The sequence below is a fragment of the Balaenoptera borealis genome (genome assembly GCF_965194805.1).
Source record: "Balaenoptera borealis genome assembly, chromosome: 17".
NCBI lineage: Eukaryota > Metazoa > Chordata > Mammalia > Artiodactyla > Balaenopteridae > Balaenoptera > Balaenoptera borealis.
Genome location: NC_138876.1, coordinates 27746274 through 27772572, shown reverse-complemented (window position 1 = coordinate 27772572; position 26299 = coordinate 27746274). Strand labels below are relative to the sequence as shown.

General features: G+C 37.7%; 1 protein-coding gene across 1 annotated transcript in view; it reads left to right on the top strand.

Annotated features, from left to right (window-relative positions):
* The window catches only part of PKHD1L1 (PKHD1 like 1), a 153494-nt gene extending 128004 nt beyond the window's left edge, over positions 1 to 25490 (top strand). Inside the window, exons 68-78 of the mRNA XM_082364165.1 lie at positions 715 to 880; positions 3238 to 3470; positions 3663 to 3830; positions 6490 to 6647; positions 8473 to 8608; positions 11456 to 11800; positions 15870 to 16021; positions 16421 to 16567; positions 16906 to 17059; positions 21069 to 21317; positions 23336 to 25490. Of these exons, the coding sequence (XP_082220291.1) occupies positions 715 to 880; positions 3238 to 3470; positions 3663 to 3830; positions 6490 to 6647; positions 8473 to 8608; positions 11456 to 11800; positions 15870 to 16021; positions 16421 to 16567; positions 16906 to 17059; positions 21069 to 21310 (1901 nt within the window). The 3' untranslated portion in view covers positions 21311 to 21317; positions 23336 to 25490. The remainder of the gene's footprint in view (positions 1 to 714; positions 881 to 3237; positions 3471 to 3662; positions 3831 to 6489; positions 6648 to 8472; positions 8609 to 11455; positions 11801 to 15869; positions 16022 to 16420; positions 16568 to 16905; positions 17060 to 21068; positions 21318 to 23335) is intronic.
* The last annotated feature ends 809 nt before the right edge of the window (positions 25491 to 26299 follow it).

Genomic DNA, 26299 nt, shown 5'->3' with positions numbered 1-26299 from the left:
TGGATTTTAAGTGCAAAGGAGATTGTTTTTTGATCTAATCAGTTTTATCTTTTGGCCACATAATATATGCAATAAGATCAAGAGAGCAATAGTATTTCAGTTAGCCTTTGCTGCATAACAAACCATCCCTGAAATTCAAAGCCTTTAAACAACCGTTTATGAGCTCATGATTCTGTGGATTGGCAACTTGGGCTTTGTTCAGATTGGTGGTTCTTCTGCTAATCTTACCTGGGATTATTCACTGAGCTGCCATCACTTTACAAGATGTGTAGGGGCTGGTTAGTCTGGGATAGTCTCACTTCTATGTCTGGTGGCTGGTGCTGGCCCTTGATGGGGTAATGAGAGTGACTGAGCCAAATGTCTCCTAGGCTTATCCACATGCTGGTAATCACAGAATTCCCCAAGAACACCAAGAGAGAGTGAGCCCTAATATGCAAGCACTTTTCAGATCTGTTTATACTACAATTGCTCTTGTCCCATTGTCCAATGCAAATCACAGAGAAAATATGCCAAGCTCAGAGAAAACATGGGAGAAGACTACTCAGTGGTGTGGATACAGTCCACAAATAGTGGTGGACTTATCTGCCACATAAGGTAAGAGTTCCGTGTTCAAGGTAATGTTAAATGATGTGTTTGGTGGAATATACGTGAAATGAAACTGATTTTACCCTTTCTCTATAGGAAATAATTGTTTTTCTATTATTTATGTTTTAGGTTCCACATTTGTTGGATTTAAAAATGTTTGTTCAGGTGAAACTAATGTGATATTCATTACTAACCCTTTAAATGAGGATTTACAGCATCCAATCCATGTGAAGGACATACAGCTGGTTGACACTACTGAACAATCAAAAATATTTATACATAGACCCGATATAAGGTAAAAAATATGATAACTCAGTTTCTTCTCTTCTGTCATCACAGTTTTCCATTGTTTTCTTCCCCTGCCATAGATCTGAGAAAGTTGCTAAATTTAAAGTAACTGTTCATGTCTATGAAATTTTAATCAGCATTACGAAAATTAAGAGTATTTAATATATCTGTGTCTTCAGGTAAGTTGAAGAAGCTAGGCCTTAATATGTATATTTTCTCATACTTTTTTTCCCCATATGTCATACATAGCACCATCATTAAACATAAAAGATAGAGAATGGGTCAGAAGTATATTTGTACATTAATATCTCTCCATTAATAGTCATTAGGAATGAAAGTCATGTCTATCATTTCTTCCCTTTCCCTTACCTCTTTTGTTTCCTTTTGCTTTACAAATATCTTATTATATGCACCCCAACATGTACTTGGTAATTAAATGGGAATCATTATAATCATTGTGACTAAAAATATGCAGAAACTTTGAACAGTGATTTTTTTTTTCAATCACAGAGGTTAGTTGGTGTCAGAATATTTCTAGAAGCTGAACCACGTAGATTCTAAGTCTTGAAGGAATATAGCCAATAACTGCTACTCTTCAAAAGACATGCAGACCAGGAATTTAGATATAAGACAATATTGGAGGAAAGAAAGTTTCCATTAGAGCTCTTTGACCATTTTCAGTATAGAGAGAAGACAAGAAATAATGCTAATTAGATATGCATCTCTTCAGAGAAATGCAGTGTTTCATAAATAGTTTGACTTCATCTGGTCTTATTTTGATGACAACCCCATACTTCCTCATTTAATAATTGTTGAACTGCAGTGTTTTTTGGCTCAGTAGAGTTTCTCCCCACTAGAAAGCTGTTACCTCCTATTTAGTTATCATTGAATCTTTCAGATTTAATATATAATTTTAACATCTAGGTCATGAAGAAAATATTACATTTAAAAATATGTCTTTGAGTCCTGTGCTTTTATTGGGATACTGTTGGCACAATCCCAGATCCCTTTTACTGAGTAGCTCACCCAGTCCCCAGATGCTCTAAAAGTTGGCCAGTAATGACCTACATTTGCCTGCTTTTCCAGAAAATTGCTCTTAGCTGACCATAGTCATCTCCCTTTTCTTTCCCTTGCCCTATATGGCTTCTCTCCTTCCCTTTTCTCTCCTTCCCTTATTGAGGACTCCCTTAATAACTCACTTGAACAAAAGTCCACATCTCAGGCTCTGTTTCTTTGGAAACTGAAGTAAGACAGAGCCCTAAACCATAATGTAAGAGTGCCACTGGGCAGTCTATTCACAGACTTGCTCACAAAAACACTCTGCACACACTTGAACACAAAGAACACATGACCCACAGAAATATTTACTCAAATCATCTCTAAAACTAATACAGTAGAGTAAGGGATAATTTATAGCTTCACGTCTTTCTTTGCAAAAAGCTCAGATCTATTAGATAGTATTTTGCTGCTATAACTGTAGAATGAATTTATATTTCCCCATGGTATATATCATATAGTGTAAGTATGCTGCATACTATATATAATATACAATGTATAGTACATTGCAAATTAAGCAGCCATTTTATTATTATAACCAGTAACAGTCAACACTCCAGGTGGTTCAGAATGAAGGCAGAATACCATCTACGACTGAACTGCATGATGAGTTTATAGTATTTCATCTCTTACAGTTCAGGTATCCACAGAATGGTTATTAAAATATATAGCATAAAAATCATAATTTAAGTATATCTGTTTGTATATATATAGGCAAAAGTCTACAAGAATATATACCAATCTGTAATTGGTTATAAGCTTAAGAGCTTAGGATAGAAAGGTGAAGGGGACTGAACTTATATTAAGTATTTAGATTATTTTATAAAAAGCATATGATACATTTATAATTCTTAAAGACCCATTAAAAAAAGAGAAAGAAGGGAAAAATATAAAGACTTCCCTGCTAACACAAGGATTTTGTATGTCTGCACAACTGAGTAATTTACCTGCTTTTTGGGCAATGTTAGTATATTTTGAGCAATGCACAAATATGAAATCTATCATTCGACAAAATATGGAATAGCAAAATGGAATTCTAATTTTACTTCCCACAGGTACAATTTGTCCTCTTGAAATGTTAATGAATTCATAATAATAGACCAAATCAACACAATGGAAAAACAGGCCTCATTACAATGCTAATTACATATGCTACTTGGTCCCACTTTGAATCCTTTCTGAAATAAGATTCAATCAGTTAATTTTTTTTGATACTCTTATCAAATACGCAAGTATATTCAAATGCTCTCTAGAAACAGAGAGGTATACCAAATCTAAGTATTCATGCATTTCACCTTTTCTTCACAGTAAGGTGAATCCATCTGATTGTGTAGACATGGTTTGTGATGCCAAAAGGAAATCTTTCCTTAGAGATATGGATGGCTCCTTTCTGGGGAATTCTGGTTCAGTGATACCTGAAGCAGAATATGAATGGAATGGAAATAGCCAATTTGGAATTGGAGACTATAGAATTCCTAATGTGATGCTCACATTCCCAAATGGAAGTAGAATTCCTGTCACTGAGAAAGCACCTTATAAAGGTTTGTTGGATCATATTCTGTTAGTCCTCTGGTTCATGAAACAAAATATATCTTTTACTTTTAATGATTGATGTACTCAACTAATTTATATTTTCTACTTATTAATGTTATGTAACAAGCAAAAGATAGTATGTGGAAGCTTTTGTAAGGAGATTCTGTTTCATTTCTAAATGTGTATTCCTATGTTTCTAGGAATCATTAGAGATTCAACCTGTAAGTACATTCCAGAATGGCAGAGCTATCAGTGCTTTGGGATGGAATATGCAATGATGGTTATTGAAAGCCTGGATTCCGACACAGAAACTCGCAGACTCTCACCAGTAGCTATAGTGAGCAATGGTTATGTTGATCTCATTAATGGTAGGTATTCATTGTAAACAAACTAGAGTTACTCAAGGCATTCACTATTTACTACATTCGTGGACATGTCTCATAAATTATCTATCACATAAAACTAGTAAACATAGGGATTTCCTTGCCTTCTGTTTGTAAGATCTATGTGCAGGAGAGAGACTTGACTCTTCAGCAGTCCCCCACATTAGAAAGCCAGGACAATTACTCCAAATTGACCATCAGAAAAAGAAGAGGACATATGTATATGTATAACTGATTCACTTTGTTATAAAGCAGAAACTAACACACCATTGTAAACCAATTATACTACAATAAAGATGTTAAAAAATAAATAAATAAATAATAAAATAAAATGCATTAATATCAAAAAAAGAAAAAAGAAAAAGAAGAGGAGGAAAGTTATTCCTTGAGTAATCTTTATAGGCATGAAGGTGGCATAAATATATTTGAGAAAAAATTGATCCAAATGTCTGCAAAAAAAACAATTTTCTTTACATAAATTTAAAAAATGATAATACAATATTTGGAATACTTGAGAATGAATACTCTCAGCCTACTTGTTTTTCATTTTCATGAATACTTGGAAGAATTAATCTTGAATCAGTGTGTTGTGGGGTTTTTTTGTTTGGTTGGTTTTGGTCTTTCTCATTCCTAATTCCTTTGACTGTCAAGACTATCTTGTCAAGCTCCACAGTCTAGGTCTCTTCCATTCTGGTCCTTGTTGGCTGTAGCCCAAGGGTAGGCAATGGTCTCCATGAGTCTTGTCATCCAAGACTCTTTGAATAAATAGGTGAACTTCTAAAAGTTACTGAAAACAGAGGGCAGGGACTCATTGTCTATTCCTGAAGTGCCATTAGGGGCTCAAAGATTAGTCCCTAATCAGGCTTAGAGTCTTTGAAGTGCTGAAGAGGCACATAACCTGGATCGGAAAGGTCTCTCTGTCCTGACAATGTCACAACATGTACTAAAATATTCTAAGATCCCCAAAATAGCCAATACCCTACAAGTTCATTTTTTTTAAACTTGTTGAAGAGAATAGAATGAGCTAAATCAGAAGTGTCTCAAAGTTACATGATTTTAAGTCACTCCCCACTTCTGCCCCAACATGCAATCTGCCTGGTTTCTATGACCTACGATCAACCCAATTTCAAATGCTGCCTTTCAGATCTTATAAAGCAGAGACTGTGGGAAGAATTTTAGACCAGTCAGTGAATAATGAAGATGTTTTCGAATTGCTCTGTTTTATATGGTGGAGAAAGATTTCATTCTGTTTATTTTTACATTTTCCTTTTCTGAAAGGCAATATGAGTTTTCCATTTACAATAGTGATATGACATTTCTCTTTTAAATAAATTTAAATTTTAAAAATGACTCAATTTAATGAGAATGTAATTTAATGATAATGTAAACGATAGAAGCATGGCAAAAATTATGTAGGTGTTAGAAGGATGATTGAAGCTTGGGATGCACTATACAAGGTGGAAAGAAAAATTCCCAAGATAAAATTTGTACATACCACTAAAGTTTCCCTTTAAATTTTAGTACTCAATTTTATTTTTAAAATATGGCTTTTATCACTCTAAATTTTTCATTTTATACATAGAAATTTCTATTTTCAAAACCCACAATGAAGGTTTCTTCAAAAGTGGGATTTATATTTTGGATAATAAAGGATAGGTTATGCTCTACTTAAGCTTCAGAAGTTTATATTGGTTTAAAATTCAATCAAACTTCATTTATAAATATTGATAATAATTCCAAGCAAGCTAGGAAATTAAGCAAAGCTTATGAATAAATACATCAAGAAAATTCATCATTCCATGTCTCACTCACTGTTTTATATATGTATAATCCCAGCCACTTTAAAACTGAGTGAAATAGAGAAGTTTTTTACAGCAGTCATGTTACATGTGTTCTGGAAATGTCTGGATTCAGGTGCAAAGCATCCACTTTCTTTTGGTTTTCTAGAAGGTTTAATGGAGTGTTATTTCTCAGATTGCTTCAGTTATTTAATGACGTTGACCCTCCAATAGTACCTATAATCACAGTCTTTAACAAAAATTTATTAAAATAACAGTGGAGGAAGGTTAAAGGCAATAAAAAAAACACAAAAGAGTTTGTCGAATTTACAAATTAATGAACAAATGAGTGAAAGAAATAATAAATCAGTGGTTCAGACATACAAATGTCCCTGTTTTCTATGTACAGGCTTTATTTTTAACAAATTATCTCTGTTATAGCATATTTCTCAGCAAAGAGTCTGAGAAAGTTGGTTCCCCACCCAAAGTCACATTTGATAAATAGGAGAAAGCATCAAGCATTTTCTTCCTCGCCATGGGGCCTGGACTTAAATATGATTATTAAAGTAGAGATACAAGTAAATCTATTTCCTTCAATGACCTTCCAGCACAAATCCTCAACATATACCCTTCTGACCCTGGGCAGTCTAAAAGCAAGGATAGTAGAGAGGGAGTTGCTTCCCTGCCTTCCTTTTTAAGGCAAGGTTTGAGAAATAGCTTAGATCACTGAATGGATGGGTGGATGGATAATGGCTGTAAATGCTGAACTTGACCACTGCAATTTATTTTTAATACAATTACTCTTCGGGTTTTGCACTAATAATATTCATAGCACAGAACATGAACTTTCATTTATGTGGATGTAGGCCCACAGGATCATGGCTGGTGTGCCGGGTACACATGCCAGAGAAGACTGTCCCTGTTTCATAGCATCGTGGCTCTGGGCAAATCTTATGAGGTCTACTTCACTGGCACTAGTCCCCAGAATCTTCGACTGATGTTGCTTAATGTTGACCATGACAAGGTAAGGCAATATAGAAATTATTTCTTAAGAGTTATTGGTTTCAGGTGCACAGGGAAGTGATTGATTCAGTTATACTAATACGTGTATCTATCTAAAACTAACACAACATTGTTAACTACCCTCCAATATAAAATAAAAATTTTTAAATAAATAATTATTGATAGCTATGTAAAAAAATAATAAAAAAATAAAAATTATCTATTTCATTTATTGACTGTCAAGAAATGCACTTTGTCATTCAGTAATTCTATGAAGATTATTTCTGTTCAATTATTTGAAGTAATAAATTTTTAAAAATCTAAAAAAGAAAAAGAGTTATTGGTGTTATGTGCATATATTTCTATCTGCTGAGGACTTTATCTCCTTCCCTGTCCTCTGGAACATCGTCAGCCTTACAGCTCATTTTCAAGGACCAGTAGGGTACCACTAAAAATACTGTGAGTCCAGACAGTTTTCATCAGCCTGAGAGCACATATGAGTTCCAAACACCTCTCCCCATATGCACTTGTTTGTGCTTCTACATTTGAGGGGTAACAGTGATTTCCGACTTGTGTGATTAGCAGGCACACCTGAACTTTTACATAAAAATAGCATGCATCTAAAACTGGTCACTCGGGATTATATTTTCATTCTTCCATGCTGCTATTATTTATATATGGCAGAAATACACCTTTGGAATTTACTTCAGAGATCACAGCACATTATCTAAAGTATCTTCAGTAATGTCAACTCTGCTATAAATGGAATTCAGCTGGGATGATTAACTTTATATATGCTATGTCAGTGGAAAAAGAGTATGAGGTCAAGCAGAAGTCTCATAATATAGATTTTCTTTTCTAAGAGTATGAGATTTGAAAGTCCCAGAGTAGAACGTGAAGAAAGGACACTGAGGGCTTCCCCGGTGGCGCAGTGGTTGAGAATCTGCCTGCCAATGCAGGGGACACGGGTTCGAGCCCTTGTCTGGGAAGATCCCACATGCCATGGAGCAACTAGGCCCGTGAGCCACAATTACTGAGCCTGCGCGTCTGGAGCACACGGGCTCTAGAGCACAGGCTCAGTAGTTGTGGCACACGAGCTTAGTTGCTCCGCGGCATGTGGGATCTTCCTGGACCAGGGATCGAACCCGTGTCCCCTGCATTGGCAGGCAGATTCTCAACCACTGCGCCACCAGGGAAGCCCCAAAAGAGAATATTTTTAATTTTAAAAATAAAAATGGTAACTCTGAAGTAACGTGACTGTTAATATTCGGAGCCTCTGCAAACAATCTCAGAAGAAGATTCCAAAACTACCTGTAGCTTATAAATTCCTCCCCACCTTTGCAAAAGCTGAGTCTCCTCACTTTATGATTATGATTATATCTGATAGCATGAAATGTGGGGAATGAACATGAAAAATGACCAAAATTGAATGAGGTTAGTTTTTTGACTTTGTTTTTTGTCTTATTACCAATATCAGAGGTAAGCATTTTTTTTCAACATTAAGTGCCTAATTGTGTGTGGTTGTGTTGTACACAGCACTGCTAACTCTCCCGTTTCCCCTGCCCCTAGAGTTGAAAGCCTGTATTGAACATTATCTTTTAAAGGAACCCTCTCTTTAATTTAGAGAGTGTCCTCTAATATTTTTTTCTTACATTACATTCTTTTCTATGAATGGTTGAATGTAAATCTGTTTAAAATTTTTAACTCAATATGTATCCTAAATCCATAAAAGTTAGTTTTAATATTCTACAGAAGGCATGTATAAAGGATATTTTTAAAGTGCTAAATTCTAAATATTCTGTTTCATTGTTCTCTTAAGATGCAAAAATGTTGTTTATTTTTAACAGGCTGTTCTGGTGGGAATTTTTTTCCCCACGCGTCAACGTTTGGATGTCTATGTGAACAATTCATTGGTCTGCCCCCAGAATACAGTATGGAACTCCCAACAGAAACACTGTGAACTTAATAGACACGTGTATACAGGTATTTCCTCAGAAAAATACAGCATACATTGTATATGTATACTTAATTATGTATAAAATTCTTTATAATGTTTCATTATGAATATTTTTAGTTCCTTAGCCCTTGACAAATACAAGAGAAAATAAATTTTTACCCATGGTCCACCAAACACTAAAATGTGTTCATTTATAACATGTGTGTCCTGAAAGACCACTCCTGATGGAATTCTTATCTATCTGCACACATGCAGATAAGTTTGTGCGTGTGATGGATATTCCTTTGCCTCCTGAGAACATTTACATTCTACACATTTAGTTCACTTATTCCTGTGTACAGAAGAGATTTTTTGCTTAAAATTTTCACCCTATCTCTGCTTTACTTCTGTTTCATAGAGGTCAGAACCTAAGTTCATTGGCAGTCACCAGAAGTATTGCCAAGAAAGCTAGCATAGCATTAGTTGAGCACCATGAGGTAAATATGATGAAGTAAACTCTGGATTTAAAGGAAATATATGGAAGAAGCTAACTTACCCATTTACCAGTGTTGCAAGACCAGGATTTTATTTATCTCTATTCATTGAATTTTTTTATTAAACAGGTACTAATAAGGCCAATCCACTCCTTTCCACATGTGCTACTTATCATCATTTTTTTAGCTGTGCCCCATAATCTTGGCTAACGATTACATAAATGTGTGCTGTTGATCATAATATAAGCTAGACAGGAGAGTATGAATGGATACCCATATTCATTACCGTCTGTGAAGCAAGTCCTACTTCTACTAATAATATGAACATCTGATATTTCCAGAGACATTACTATGCGTCAGGCACTGTTCTAAGTGCTTTGTATATAATAACTAATGGTTACTATATCCTAATAATAACACTTTGAGGTAGGCGCAGATGAGTAAACTGAGACACAAGGGGGTGAAGTAATTTGCCAAGCTTTCTGTCTTAGCTCGGGCTGCCATAACAAAATGCCGAAAAACTACATGGCTTAAAAACAAATTTATTTTCTCACGGTTCTGGAGGCTGCTAGTACGAGATCAGGGTACCAGTATGGTCTGGTTTCGGTGAGAGCACCCCTCCTGACATGCAGATGGCTGCCTTCTCACTGTGTTCTCAGGTGGCAGAGATAGAAAGTGAGGGGGAGAGAGAGAGAGAGAGAGAGTGCTCTGGTGTCTCTTCTTACAAAGGCATTAATTCATCATGAAGTCCCCTCCCCACCCTCATGACTTCATCTAAACCTAATTATTTCCCCAAGGCCCCCATCTCCAAATACTGTGACATTGAGGGTTATGGCTACAGCACATGAATTTGGCGGGGACACAGTTCAGTCCAGAGCAGTATCAAAGGTGGTAGGGGCAGAGCAAGGTACCGAATACAGAGAGTCTAGCTCTAGAACCCACGCGCTTAACTATTATGCTACATCGCCTCTTTAGAAGCTAAGAGAGTGTGTTATTTTTACATACAAATGATTGCACATATTTACAGCTTAATTTTCATAAATTTTAACTCTTTTTAAAAACGGTGCTTTTGGTACAAAATACTCTATCGTTCAAGTCAAGAAAATAAAAATTATCTCAACAGGCAGAATTTAATACAGGGAACTGGTTACACGAGGCTGCAAAACAATACCACCACTGCCCTTTTAGAACATTTTTTTTCTGAAATAGCATTGCTTTTAGATGAACATTTTGCTTTGACACTTGGAATGGAAAATAATATCCCTGTATTATGAAATCTATACATATCTTTTTGATTACCCAAAATGTTTATTATTATCTGTGTCTCTGATTCCTTCCATTACTGTGAAGACATGAGAAAGTTAGCTAGGATAAGTGGTGTATGCACCTGTAACAGTAGCTTGAGAGCAGCTTCAATTTATACTACAAAAGCACATTCTTCAGATTCACAGAATGTTTAAGCCAAATTGCATCTAGAACTTATACTAGTAGATATTTTAAAAAATGTAGTAATAATGAAATGGCTTCTTAATGCCATTGTTATGAATGTCTATTACATTAATAAGAAATTACCTCTTTTTTCTAAGACTCTAATTTCTTTTTCTTAGTAAGCCTCACCATGAAATGTGGTAAGAAGCTACGTGTCACATTCCAGTATTACTATACAGTCAGACTTTGGGCTCAATATGTGTTTGTGGATTTATTACTTCTTGGACGTTGTTTATACTCTGCCCTGAAATCATTTATATATTTATTCATTACATATATATATGTATATATAATTTCAATCACTTTAACAAAATTCAATGCCCTAGTAGAATTTTTTTGTGTTGACTAAAGAGTTTTCAGGCTGAAATGTAAACTTCTTTTATTGATGTAAGAGCCTTCTGAGATGTTTTAGTATTTGTAAAATACTTCATTTGTATTACATACTTTTGTCCTTAGTAAAAATAGAAGCACTGAATCATCATTTTTCCTTAAGAGATGGTATATAGCACCGCATAAACTAGATGGCTGTTAAAGTTAAACTTACATTTTTAAATTACCAAATGCCTTTAGTCAAGGCTTTAAAATTCTGAAAATGTAAATAGTGTTACAACATAGGCTCCTGGTTCATAATTAGATTTTATTTCTCATTTGTATGTGTCTATAGCTAATTGTTTTTTAAAATAAATTTAATGTATAATGATTATTAATGGTATTATTTTAAAAATTGACTTTAATTTTGCATGTCAGTTTTATAAGTGTTTTTGTTTTTAATATGCATATTTTCCTATGAAAGAATGATAATGTTGAACTTTTTCAAAATTTCCTAGATTTAAACAAATATTAAATACTGCATGGTAATTATGATAATGTAAATAAATTTAACTGTGCTATTTTGGCTTTTTTCGTTCATAGAGCAATTCCTTCCTAACCTGAATTCCAGTGTCCTTGGTGAAAACTACTTTGATAGAACCTACCAGATGCTTTACCTTTTGGTTAAAGGAACTATACCTGTTGAAATCCACACCACCTCAGTCATATATGTCTCTTTCCAATTACCTGCTGTAACAGAAGATGACTTTTATAGTTCTCATAATCTGGTTAGAAATCTTGCCTTGTTCCTAAAGATATCAAGTGACAAAATCCGTGTCAGCAAAGTAATACGAGGGGAGAGTCTGCGAAGGAAGAGATCCACGGGACTCACAGTTGAACTGGAGATTGGAGATTCTCCCCCTCAGTTCATAACCAATGACACTACAGGTATGAAAAGTAGACATTTGAGACAGAGTAATGTAATTCAAAACCACATCCATAAATAACCCTATTAAGGCTTGGTAAACCAGGCCTCAGGAAATCCCACCAACCCCACATCCTGAACCCTATAAGGGCCTAGAGACCCTTCTCCCTGCTCTACTCCCAAACTATTTTGAATTTTGAAGGAACTTCAACCTCTGTTTTGTTATTGTAGAAGTTAATTACTTCAACAAAAGGATTTGACCTAACATAAAAGATCCTAGAGGTGACCTAAGGAAGTGACCTTATAGCTGAAAGATTACGGGTGAAAAGAGCTGGTCAGTGAAAAGTGGGAGGTAAGAATGCTGGAGGCTGAGGAAGTAGTTGGTGAGTTTGGTATATTTGAAGAACTGGAAAGGGTCCAATAGGTCTGCAGCAAAGGCATCAGGAAGGACAAGCTGCCAGAGACAAGGTTGAGAAGGAGGCAGGTGCTAGATTGTGGGAAACCACAAGAAGTCTCCCTTTTGTAAGCCAAGAGGACAGTGGATGTTTTCCTAAGGGACATAATAGACGATTCTGAGAGGTGGAGTGGTGGGTTAGATTTCCAGAGTAAAGTCACATATTTATACTAACAAGTGCAAATGTGCCAGAATATGTTCTGTCTTTAATTTCTATGATTGACCTAATCAGCCTTACCATCCATCACCCCTTTCTCTGTCCCTCACTCCTCATACCCTATTTCCTTTTTTAAAAAATTTTATTTATTTATTTATTTTTGGCTGCGTTGGGTCTTCGTTGCTGTGCTCGGGCTTTCTCTAGTTGCGATGAGCAGGGGCTACTCTTCGTTGCGGTGCGCGGGCTTCTCATTGTGGTGGCTTCTCTCATTGTGGAGCACGGGCTCTAGGCGCGCGGGCTTCAGTAGTTGTGGCACATGGGCTCAGTAGTTGTGGCACATGGGCTCAGTAGTTGTGGCACACGGGCTCTAGAGCACAGGCTCAGTAGTTGTGGTGCACAGGCTTAGTTGCTCCACGGCATGTGGGATCTTCCCGGATCAGGGATCGAACCTATGTCCCCTGCATTGGCAGGGGGATTTTTAACCACTGCGCCACCAGGGAAGTCCCTCATACCCTATTTTCCAGGTATCAGAGATAAAAATAAGCTCAGCTATCCCATCAGAGGAAATTTTGCTGGCTTAAATTATGATTTCCTTAAGGTGACTCAGTTTGGGTGGGCATTTGGGTAAATGTTCAGCCCTTCAGATTTTCTTCCTCTCCATCTGTTCAAGTTGGTATCTGAATACCAAAGGGCTTTCCTGACCTCAGGCCCTCTTGCTGCCCTCTTGTCTTCATAGTCTTTGCGACAGCATGGGTGGTCTTCTCTGCTCTGTATCAGCCTCTCTTGTGGTGCAACTGAACTTTCCTGGCCTCTTGACATGCAATCGCATCCCCAGCTGCTAATTCCCAACTGTACCGTTGTCTCTAGTGGTCAAGCACAAGTACTCTCACCTAGGCATACCCCTCTCCAAGAAGATGAGGTCTGGGTCTCTGTCAGAGGAATATTACCATCCAGCTAATGAAGCTTAAGCTAAAAGACCCTTTACTTGTACAAGTCCTGGGAGGGGCTTTAACTTTCAAGGCCCTGGGAGAAGGGTCCACTTAATAATGTGGTCAAATAATTGACTACTATTATAAAAGTTTCACAAATAAGACTTGTTCATAAAGAGAGCCTCCACGCTGTATGATTTTCAGACTCAGAAAATCCTGATTACCCTATTCCTGTCCAGCATCTTTTTCATTAAACTCCCAGGCTCTCTTATGTGTAAACTTAGGTACTGGGTGAAGTTCTCATCTTCTGCCACTAGGGGTCATCACTCATTTCTCCAGGAGGTTTGCTTCTGAGCTTTAACCCCATGCACCTGCCACATTGCTGTTTTGGAATTCTACCAGTTAGGCAGGCAGAAGGTTCTTCCCTTGTGGCGATAAGCCTGTGCAAAGGCTTGCATGAATGGAATGAGGTGCTGATCAACTCTCTTTGTTGAAGGAAACAGGAAGCATAGGCTTGTGTTGCAACCAGATCTCACAGTGATGTTCTCTGCCCAGTCATAGGTTACTTTCCTTCATCAAACTTGTATTTCCTTGTAGCTACAGAATCAGGGCTTTGGGCTCAACATAGTCTGTTAATTTAGTCTAGGAGTTGTAGCAGGTCCATCCCACATATATAGATTGCTCACTGGCTCTTAGAAATCCCTGGTAAGCCCTTACATGTATTGGGGTCCAGTATTTACCGCACTAGCCACTCAGATGTCCAAAGAAACTGTGATTTATTTCCTATATGTGATCTAAACTGCTTCACACATAACCTCTCCCACCCTCCACCCCCTTAAAGCAGTTTTATCTTGTTAGATTTATCCAGATACAGGCATAATACAGTCTAAGAACATGGAAATAGGGGCAGGAGGAAGGACAGACCAATGGCATGTTTCCCAGACTTAGATTGGGGTAGGGTTTGAGGTCTTGAGGAAAGCCCTACAACCTGGCAAGGAGTGACATCACAGCAAAATATTGGGAAGTGGCAAGAAAGATGTGCATGTATTCATAGTAATACTCCTAACTCCCCACAGCCTTCACATAGTGCCAGGAGATCCAGAAGTTCCCAGATGTCCTAGAAAGCAGTTACTTAAGTGCTGAGGGGACCTCTGGATAAAGAGTCATGTCAGGAATAAGAGCTCTTCAAGTTAAGATCTTTGGTTTCTAGAAGGCAGTCAGCAGAAATGGATGCCTTCACACATCAAATGGTCAGAGAGAACCTGTTAACAGTGCAGCCTGGTCAGATTGGCCACCCTGCACCGAAAACCAGTGAGGAGAGGTGGTAGTTGTAGTGTATGGACATGAAGCTGCTTTGTACTGCTGCCACGTGAGCCCTCCTACCTGGGAAGCCATCTTGCAGGAGAGTGTGTGGAGGGAGTGGCGGGGGGAGCCCGCTAGACGGCCATTTACCCCAAAGAGTCTGAATCAACCAAAGACACCTTTCCAATGGACAGGGACTGAAATTCCCCAAGAGTGTGATTTTCAAAGTGTCGCGTGAGACCTGCTGCCCGAGAGCGTTGCCTCCTTCTTCCCGAGCACGCTAAGCTTCAGGGCTTAGCCTTCATGGAAGAAACTCAATGATTGAAGTCCGTAAGGCATGACTGTGGATGCGGAAGAATCGTAAGTGCTAGAATCGTAGGAACAGTACACCAAAACATCCTGGCTGCTGTTTCTTAAACGATCACTCTGACTACAGTGTATGGAACGGAGTGCAAGAGGGAGAGAATGGAGACAAGAAAGCCAGTTTAAAAGCTGTTTTAGTATCTCTGCTGCTGCTGGGTTAACTAGGATTTGGGCAGTGGAGGCAGATTTAGAAATTGAGAACTGATTAAATGGTGTGGGGGAGAGGTGAAGTAGAAGAAGGGTTCAAGCAAGAGTTCCAGGCTTCTCACAAAAGGAGTACAGCGTGTAGAGGTGTCCCTTCATAACGTAAAGAGCATTAGGGGGACAGTAGGTTTAAGAGGAACTGCCAAGCTAGAAAAAGGGAACAGAAACTACCTACAGTGTTAGAATTAACCTTGAAAATCGTCAATGTCCAGAGCAAATAACAATTTTTTGTTAGTAATTTAATGCTAACATTAGCAACTGATTAATTCATACTACAAACCCGATGATGTTAATTATCCTTCCATTCCACAATTAACACTCAATCTTTAAAAAGTGATATGTGATGATAGACATACATGATAGTACTTCACTTCTAAACAAAGGATGACAGAGGAAAGTAGTTTTCTCAGCATGCTCTCACTCATTTTTCTTGAATTTATTTTATCTACCTTTGTTTTTTCTTTAATTCCAGCTTAAGAAACATATTCTACTGAGTTTTTTATTTTCCTGACCTCCTTAGTATGACTTAGTCATGTTTAGCTCATGTACAGTTAGAGAGCTGTAGAATTCTATAATGTGGATGGAGCGAGCAGCACAAACATAAACGAAAGTGAGATATTCTCACGTGTTCTCACTATACCATATTCTTATAATCCACATGTCATAACACTGTTTCCTCATAGGTCAGATGCAGTTATCTGAACTCCAAGAAATTGCTGGTTCTCTTGGACAAGCTGTAATTTTAGGAAAAACCAGTAGTATCCTTGGATTTAATATCTCTTCCATGTCTATTACCAGTCCTATCCCCAGCCCAAGTGATTCTGGCTGGGTTAAGGTAAGAAAATGTGACTAGAAAAATGCATTTTAGCTATTTAAAACGTTGCTTATTTCTTATTTTAACTATTTTTCTATTTCAATACAATAATTTAGAGAACATGTCTTTCTAATTTATTGTTGGTTATTTTTTTACAGTATTACTAAAATGATAAAGTAGTTGAAAAAGGAGCCTATCTTCTAAAAATTATGTATTGGTATAAAATGTGCTTTGCTTTGACTATTTACGACAATGCTTCATAAATTTGCTCTAGAGGAAATATTATAATAATATTGACTCAACGTATTAAACATACTTTTAAATAAACAATGATATAACATTTAGCCTGGCTAAGATGAGTTTGCTACTGAATGTAGTTTATCATGTGAAAACCACTTCATCACTCATGACCATTTACAGGTGACTGCCCAACCGGTTGAAAGGTTTGCATTTCCTGTTCATCATGTGGCCTTTTTGTCCTCGCTGTCAGTGATCACTCAGCCGGTGGCAACACAGCTGGGACAGCCATTTTCTCAGCAACCTTCCGTAAAGGCAGTAGATGCTGATGTAAGTTATAACTCAAAGATTTACTTAAGTGGAAGAATTAAGCTATAAATTCTGGAGGGTGAACCGACTTCACTAATCCTGGTAGACTGGCAACCTAAGGATTGCACTGCCTCTTCAAAGTTGGACTAATATCTATGCATATCACCTTTTGCTGTTTTAAAAATGTTTCTTTTCAGTGAATTTGCTCCACTGCCCAAACTCTTTGTGCAGGAAAAGGAGCTTCTATAGATTTAAAATTTGAAATGAGGCATTAAAAAAAATAAAGTTCCAAATATCTTTCTTAAAAAAAGCATGGGAACAGGACAATTGTTATAATTCTCTACTATTTTTTTCTTTAGGGTAATTGTGTATCAGTTGGGATTACTTCACTGACTTTGAAGGCCGTACTAAAGGACTCCAGTAATAACCAAATCAGTGGTCTTAGTGGAAATACAACAATTCCATTTAGCAGCTGTTGGGCCAACTACACAGATCTTACTCTTCTTAGAACAGGTGAGTGTACTATTTTGGATCCTCACATATATACCCATAAATAGGGACAATTATAATTTCCTTTTAATGAACAAAGCAGTCTATACTACACTGGTCAATAAATTATAGAAATCAGAATGTCTAGCTTACAAAAATATATTTAATATGCACAACAAAGTGAAAAATAAAATAAGCAATTAAAGGAATTAAAACAGGTAACTTGAGGATGTACATCAAAATTATATCATGATTCGTATTTTCTTCTTTATCCATGTGTGTATTTTTCTAAATTTTCTCACTATGTATGTATGACATTTATAATAAGAAAACTTAATATATAGATTTTTCAAATTCAAGAAAAGAAAGGATAATATAGTGTTATAAAATTTTAATGGCCCATACAGGAGTTCAGAGTTGGGCTGGAAGGTGGGTTCTAGTCTTTCTGAAAGCCAATGCAAAGGAGAAAACATGAACATTACCATGATTCACAGTCCTCTGCAGATAGACCAGTTGCTGTGGAGAATCACAGCTTGCTCTGAGATCAGAACAAATGTCTCCTATGAGTTCTCATGAAGTATACTCATGACATCGTCAACATGTAAATACATGATATCTTCAACAGTAAATACATGTTATCTTCAACAGTAAATACAGTCATAACTTCCACAGTGAGGTTTCTTATATTATCTTCATATGGATTGATGGCATAACTCCAACTGGTAAAAGCCTTTCTACCAAGGCAAAAATGATATGTCCAAAAAACAGGCCTCTATTGATGATAGCTTATTCAGTATCGAAAAGAATGAAATACACCATGAGAGAAAACAGCCTTATGATGATGCTTACCCATGGAAGGCAGAAGAATCAGGTCATCAAGGACAACACAGAGCCACTGGATCAACCTCCTCTGAAGTTCAAGCAATCGCCAGATTTAACAAATTTGACCTCATCATTAAATAGCTACAAACTGAAAAAGAAAAGAAAAGAAAAGAATGAAATAGACTCCTTGTACTGGAGACAGGCCTCCGTTAATCTGTTTACCTCAACCTTTATAGGCCCGAACTCCTGAAGAAGTTTTATTGTGGTCCTCACTCTTCTAAGCACGGTTATTTCAAACACACACCCACACTAAAGGTCAGAATAGAAGCCAAAGTAAAGAGTAAGAGAAGTTAAAGAATACCTAACAATAATCTGGTTTTTTTTTTTTCCATAAGAACTAAATATCAAAAGCTAAAATCATTCCAAAAGAATTTTTTCCTTATTTGTTGTTTCCTCGTGCTTTGATGATGCCCTACACCAGATAAGTTTGATCTGCCTACTGGGCAACAATATCTCAACCTAGAGTTTGATGGGAATCCAGTGGCAATGAGTTCAACATTGTGCTCTGGGACAAGTACCTGGAGTGTCCAGTAAGCCTGGTGACTAAGGACAGAGCCTAATTCATTAACAGTCAGCCTAAATGGCAGTAGGACTGGGACCCTTTTATGGGAAATGAGGAACTTGACAAGAACCCTGCCTGAGAGAAGGTTGCCCACCTCCCCAGGAAGGTGGACTCAAGAGGTGCGCAGTGACAAAGACCCAACCTGAGGATCAAGGTCTCCAAACTACCACTTCCAAAGGCAATGTTCCAACGTAACCAAGGTCACTGGAGTGCTGAAGCAGTAATGTAGGTTTTGATGTTTTTGTGATAACAAAATAGTGCTCTCCTTTTATCCAGTATATTTCCTTTAAGAGTTCAAAGCTTCCCTTAGAGTGTCTATCTTATTTGCTGTGGAGAACAGTCATTGTTTCTAATTCCCTTCCTTCCTGCCTGCCTGCCTTCCTTCCTTCCTTCCTTATTTCTTGCTTTCTGTCTTGCTTTTTTTCCATCAAGTGTAGGGTTTCAGTTCTCGGGTTGTGTATAGTAAGGAAGGTCAAATATAGTCATCTCTTTATTATTTTTAAATCAGTTAGCCAGTTTTTAGATTAACTGTAAAACTGCAGTAACAACAAAGCATATGTAAGAAAATGAATAAAGCGTCTTTCTTGTAACACTTTCTAGTAGGTATCCCACTTAATTACTGCACTGTGGGAAATCCCCTTGCAGATTAGGCCAGCCTGATCCAGTGGCACCACACCCTCTTCTACTTATAGCTCCCTAAAGAGCAAGGCAGGGGCCACGGGGTAGAGAAGGCATGGGTTGTAGTTTCTCACACAGAAAATAAAAATGTGAGAATTAGGTAAGAAAAAAGTGGAAGAAGAAAATAAACAGCTGAGACTGCATCTTTTGAACAATCTGGATTAAAATAATATTACTAATGGATAATAACATTTGGGACACGTTTATTTAGCAACCTATGTGATACACAGCACTTGTTTCAGTTTCTAATGCTACTTAACAAACCAGCCCTAAATCTAATGGCTCAAAACAACAATGATTTCATCTGCTCACAATAATGTGGGTCAGGAATTTGGGATGGTTCATCTCTGTTTGATGACGTCTGGGCCTTCAGCTGGGATGGCTTGATTGGAGTCGTGTCACTGAGGTTTTGATCTTGGATTTTGGCTGAGTTCTTCACTTCTCCTCCATGGAGTGGCCTCTCCACTAGCCTAGCCTGGCATTCCTCACAATACTGCAGGAGAAAAAAACATGAAAACAAAGCAAAAATATCTAAATTCTTCACAATCAAAATCTTTAAGAAAAAAATATGCCTGCCACAAAAATTCAGTTTTTTCAAACTGAAAAAAAAGAAAGACTTAAAAACACCATTGTCAGGAATTGTAACAGTGGCAGAAAATTCTATGGAACAATGTCTATCCACCTTGAAAGTTATAGAATGCATTGCTATAGAAAGCACAATGTGGTCAATATATTCTCTCCTGAAAAAGAAAAGACGAATGAAAACAGACATTATTTTTTTTTAAGATAATAGAAAAAAAACAGAAGAATGAAAACTTTGGAATTATGCCAAGTATTGCACATTCTGCTCTGTATGGTAACTACTATTTTTTTTTTTAATTTGGCAGTTCACTTTATTTTTATTTTATTTTTTTTACATCTTTATTGGAGTATAATTGCTTTACAATGTTGTGTTAGTTTCTGCTGTATAACAAAGTCAATCAGCTATATATATACATATATCCCCATATTCCCTCCCTCTTGAGCCTCCCTCCCACCCTCCCTATCCCACCCCTCTAGATGGTCACAAAACACGGAGCTGATCTCCCTGTGCTATGTGGCTGCTTCCCACTAGCTATCTATTTTACGGTAACCACTATTAATGATAGCAGTAGTCCAAGAAGAAATTATGTCATGGAAAAATATATTGGTTAACTGATATTCAAAACTGTGGGAAGGTTTAACATATGGATTAAGAAATATTTAGATGGGTGTTTCACACTCTAAATATATCTAACGTGTTTCTTCAAGCTTGTCTACCTTGGGTAAAAAGAAAGGGATCACGATCTTGCAACACGAAAATAGCATCTGACTTAAAGCAAATGTGGAAAACAGTTAAAAATGGTTGAGTCTAAGTCGAGGGCGTATGGGTGTTTGTGGTACTATGCTTTCAACTCTTACGTTTGAAGTTTTTCAAAATAAAAAGTTCAGTATCCATCCCCACCTCCCCCAACTGAGGCTGCAGCTTCTTCACTTCTCGGTCAAGTGTATGGGGATCAGACAGAGGTTCAGTACCCTCACCTCCCTTCCCTATTGTCCTTCATTTCACCCTCACCTCCCTTCCCTACTGTCCTTCATTTCAAACAGCCTCTGGGCACTAGGAAAGAACCCCTAAGAAGTAGGTACTGATGCTGCAGAAAGAAAATCTACCCAGAGTCCTCCTGCCCATAGTTGTTGGGCAGATAGAACTCTTCTGACTCTGAGACCCTCTCTACACTTGTTTATACTTTAATTTATTTGACTCAATTTCCAAAAATACTTCGTTAGGGGTTACACAGTATTTGTAAGTCAATGAAAACCCAATTGGAATTGTACGACAGCAAGCAAATAATAAAAGGAAGTCAGACACTGTGATGATTTTTTTTTCCCTAGGAAAAGATTTTAAGATTGAATTTATCCTGGATGGCGTCGTTCAGGTGGAGTCCAGGACTTTCAGCCTAGCCGCGCAGTCTGTCTCTAGCAGTGGCAGTAGCGGCAGCGGCGGTGGCAGCAGCAACAGCAAAGTATCTGCTGTGGGCACAGCTGCCCAGACAGTGACTACAGTAGTCAGCTGTCTGGTGGGAAGAGTGTTGCTCTTGGAAATATTTACGACGGCAGTTTTGATTTTGAACTGAATTCTCGGTAAGCACAGTTCACTTTTTCTCTGTTTGTCTCCACATACTGAGGTACCAGAAAATGTTTACTAAATAAAGACTGAGTGCAGCATGGCACCACAGGCAGAAAGACACGATCTTAGCCATTGAGAAAGTTAGAGCTTCAATGGTAGAGACAAGACCACCCTACGGAAATGTTTTTCACACTATAGGATGGCGTATAAGAGTGTGGGGAATGAGAAATGCAGGTTACATCAGGACTCTTTCAGTTGCAAAGGGCAGAAGCTCAGCTCCAATTGGTTTAGGCAGTAAAGTGAACTCACTTAATGGAGAAGTCCAGAAGTAGTCTGATTTCTGCCACAGTGAGAACCAAGGGCTCAAATGGCATCATCTAGAACCTGTGTCTCTCCATCTCTCAGCTCTATTCTTCTTGGTGGCAGATTCACTCCCAGGCAGACTCTTCATCAGGCGCCCCAACCCTCATGGTACAGGTACCACCAGCATCTTCATGTTTACAGTCTACTGGCCCAACAGCTAATCCAGAAAGAGCAAACCTCTTTCCCAGCACTTCCAGCAAAAGTCCCAAAGCTATGTCATTGACCTTGCTTGGGCCACATACCCATTCCTGAACCATTCGCTGTGGCCACGAGTTGCCGTGAATTTGAGATGGGGTAATAATTTAGAAGAATACTGAAATATTTCAGTAGTAAAAGCGAAGACTAGATTTTAAATTTAAAAATAAATAAGGTCAGGATGAAAGGAAACAATAAGGCCGGTTCTGGGAGTAGCAGAACAACTGGAGGCTGGGACTTCAGGAGGAAATAATCCGTTCTTCCCTCCTCATGGTAGAAACTAATTAGAAACCAGCTGTCAAGGGAGAAGAACGCTTTGAAGAGACCCAGCCCTGGCCTCTTAAAGCTAATATAGCAGGGTGGGTTTGGAGCTGAGAGACAAAAGGTAAAGACCAACACACAAGTTATTGTATTTTAATGCCTGTTTTCCTGTCTCCAGAATTCTAATAAAAGTAAAACTTGTTGTCTATTTTATAATAGTGTGATAGGTATTGCTTAAGTTCATTTGTTTCTTCCCAGAAGCATTAAAATATAAGGTATAGGTACTCCTTATTATATATTTGTTCATTTTGTGTTTCCTCATTAAATGCATTTTTTTCCTAATTATCTTCACTGACTTTCTTCCTGCTTGTACTTGACAACTTTGGGATTTTACAAAATTCAGAAAATTCTATTTTCAAGTCATTAGTAAATGATATTCTTCTTGGTGTTTTTTAGGACATTTTTTTCAGATAAAAAATTAATCAACAGCTTCCCCTTTGCTACTAAATAATCTATCATTCTTCAGTTAAGACATAAGAAGACTTAAACACTATTGTCTTAGTCCTTTCAGGCTGCTATAACAAAATACCAAAGACTGAGTGGCTTAAAAACAACAGAAATTTATTTCTCACAATTCTGGAGGCCGAAGTCTGAGGTCAGGGTGCCAGCATGGTCAAATGAGGCCCCTCTTCTGGGTTGCAGACGTCTCACTGTATCTTTACATGGTGTAAGGGGGTGGGTGTTCTGTGGGGTCTCTTATAAAAATACTAATCCCATTCATGAGGGCTCCACCCTCAAGACCTAAGCACCTATCAAAGGCTCTACCTCCTAATACCATCACATTGGACACTAGGCTTTAAAACATATGAATTTGGGGGTGGGGCACGTTCAAATCATAGCCCATTGATGAAATGAAATTATGGGTTTTTTATAACTTTTCATTCTGAATTAACAGTATTTTACTTTTAAGAGAGTTATGAAATTACACTAAATAAAATGACAAAACTTGAATGTGAAAAATACAATATATAAGCACCACTATTCTCTCTCCATGGTTCCACACAAGAGCACATTAAATTGGTAAACTCTGAAATACTAAGTTTTGCCTTATTAACCTTACCATGAAATATTAGAAAAAGCTAAAATTAATAAAACATATTTTAAAATCACACTGTATTTTCTTAAAAATATTTGTATTGTTTTCGCTTTTCAGGAAGCAACTGAAGTGCTATTCTGAAGAACAGGTTGAAACACAAATACAAGAATTGCTTATTTAAGAGCTATTTTGTTGCACAACAAGAAAAAGTCTATAGCATTTTCAAGAAAATATACTAAAAATATTTTTGTAATATATAAAATGTATTACTTAGCTTTAATCACAAAAATCAAATTTCTTCAAAATACAAATTTCTTTTGATTCCTTATGTTTGTATGTACTTATTTCATCAAAAAAAAAAAAACTTTTGGAAATGTTTGATTTGTAAGCAGATATACCACCTCCAAGTTGCTGTACCAACAAATCATGAAATACTTTAAATAGTTGAAAGAGCTTTCTAGTTTTGACTTAACTTCTTTAGATAAGATTGGAAGCATTCTGAATTTTTGTATGTACCGGGGGATCTGTTTTTCTCTATCCATTCATAAGACTCTAATTTTCAAAGGTCTAAGCCATTTTAATTTCTAAGGATTTTGGAGAAATGAGATTGTTTTAGACAATCTCATGTCAGATTGTCAAAGTTGCTGTTTTTCAGATCCACAGGAATCCCAGGAATTCTAGATTATCCTAGATTTCTGGGCCTGCCAACCCTGGCCAGTCGTCTAAGAAGAGTTTCATTGGTGTCCCTTGTTTGAACAAGTCCAAACTCCTCTGCTTACCGCTCCTTCCCACTCAAAACTGTCACTACTAAGTGTGTGACCTCCTGCAACCCAAGGCTACACCAGAAGCGATACGTATTTTCAAGAGGATAAAATTAGGGAATGCAAAAAAAAAGCCACAAATTAATGTAGCTAAACTAACCAAAAGCTCTCATACTATAAAAATTGCACTTTTTACTCAGAAAAGTCTAAAGAAAATGCTAAATTTAGAGGAATAACCCCAATCAAGGCTTTGTGGCCATGTCCTGAGCAAGTAGAGTTGGTATTCACAAAAGTTACCTTCCAGCAAGTGACACTCAGGAAGCATTTGGAACAGCTGAGAGAATTCAGTGAAACCCAGAGGTTTTCCTACTGTGTACCATTTCCTAGAATGCTCGCCCCAGGTCATTGTTAACCTTGCTTAACAAAAAATTATTAACATCTACCATGTAGTAAATCCAAATATCTTTGTATATATTTGGCATTTTATTCAGTCAAACAAACATCTGTTTAACATTTGCTAGATACCAGGCATTCTAGTGAGAAGACTACAAGGAATAAGATGCTGTCTTCACCTTCCAAGAGTCTACAAGGTAGTTGAGGAAATAGTGGTGGAAAAGGTGATACACAAAACACAGAGATACAGTATCATATGTGAGAGAAAGAGACATAGGGTGCTGTAGGGTCACAGAGGAGGGGCACTTGGCTGGGGGTAGGAGCATCCTGTGAGGATGGAGATGGATGAGGGACAGATTCCAGAAGAATATGATACCTGAGATGAGTGGTGAGGAATAAAGCATGAGATTAGCCAAGGAAGAGTGTCCTGACAGAAGGTGTGGTGGTAAGAACAAAGGCTGAAATACCATTAGATAGTGAGTTCCTTGAAGGCAGTAAGGCTCTTCCTTAGTAAGCATTTCTCTTGCCCTCTCACGAAATGTCTGGCACTAGTAGATGCAGACTCACTGTTTAGTGGATGAATGAAGCATGGAGCACGGGGAAATCAAGAAGCCGTCTCATGTTACTGGAGCACCAGTACACTCCCTTCATGAGGAACAGCTTTCATGTCCAGAGAGCACGAATTAGACCACACCACTGGTTAATTGAGGACTCATACTTCCCTCAGTTCCAACCTCAGAGGGATGAGAAAGCTCTACCACTAAAATGGGGAGGAGGAGAGAGACACCCAACAAGAAAGACTTAAAAATCAAGTTTTCTAATGCAAATTCAGTTTACTGTCCATTTCAGGACATTTCCTTTCACTGAGAAAACTAAATTCCAAGAACTACAATTGTAGCATCTATGGAACAAATTCCTACATTTGGTTTCTGGGAGATGCAAAAATATTCTTCACATCTGAACACTGTGAAAGCCACAAAATTGGCCACTATCTGTAGTCCTTCCTTACCTCAAGTTTTAATTCAGTCCACTGGAAACTTTTTGTCAAAAATTTTCCATAGATTTTTAATAAAGAACTTTTCTAATGTAACAGAGCTAGGGCTTGTGGGCCTGCGGCACAAAAAGCCAAACTCTGACAGGGGATGTTTGCTGCAAAGTAAGGATTTATTTGCAGGGCGCCAAGCAAAGAGAAAGGGCAGCTCATGTTCGAAAGACTCCCGAACTCCCTGATGGCTTTTAAGCAAGTGTTAGGGGAGAGGGTCTTAGGATGCCTGATCAGCTCCTGGACATTCTGGCTCATTGGTTGATGGTGAGGTGATGTTTCCGGAATCTCATTGGTTGGTGGCTTCAGTCAGTCTGGGGTCTATGTGCTTGTGGTCAGCATGTGGTCACCATCCTCCACTGGGTGGGGGGGGGGGGTGTCTTAGTTTTTACTAAACAACTCATAGATATGCATCTGATTGTTATTTATGTTCCTTCTGCAGGAACTGGGAGTCGAGTCTTGTGATGCTGTTGTTCTAATCATTAACTGCTCCAGTCTGCTCTTTGGAATTTAGCGAAGGCCTAGGAGCCTAAAGCCTTTTTTCTGCAAATAAGAAATGGGGGACATGGAGGGTCTTTTGTACCTGGGAAGGCCCCACAGGGTTCTGCTTGGTTTCGGTCCCCCTTTTTCTTTGATACTCCTCCATCCTGAGGGGAACAGGGGTGGGACAAGAAAGGGAGTAAAGTTTTAGATAGAGAGATTAACCATAAACTTCGCAGGGGAGCTCAGTTTTAAGGGGACTGGGTTTCACTAATACAAGTCATCTGAGAATAAAAGGAATTTCTAAATTTTTGCTTCTTAGCCACAGACTTTGTTAAAAAGTTCCTGATTTAACTTCTTCAGGTTTCTGGCTGTCTGCTTTTAAAATGTTTCTAAAGTTATTAT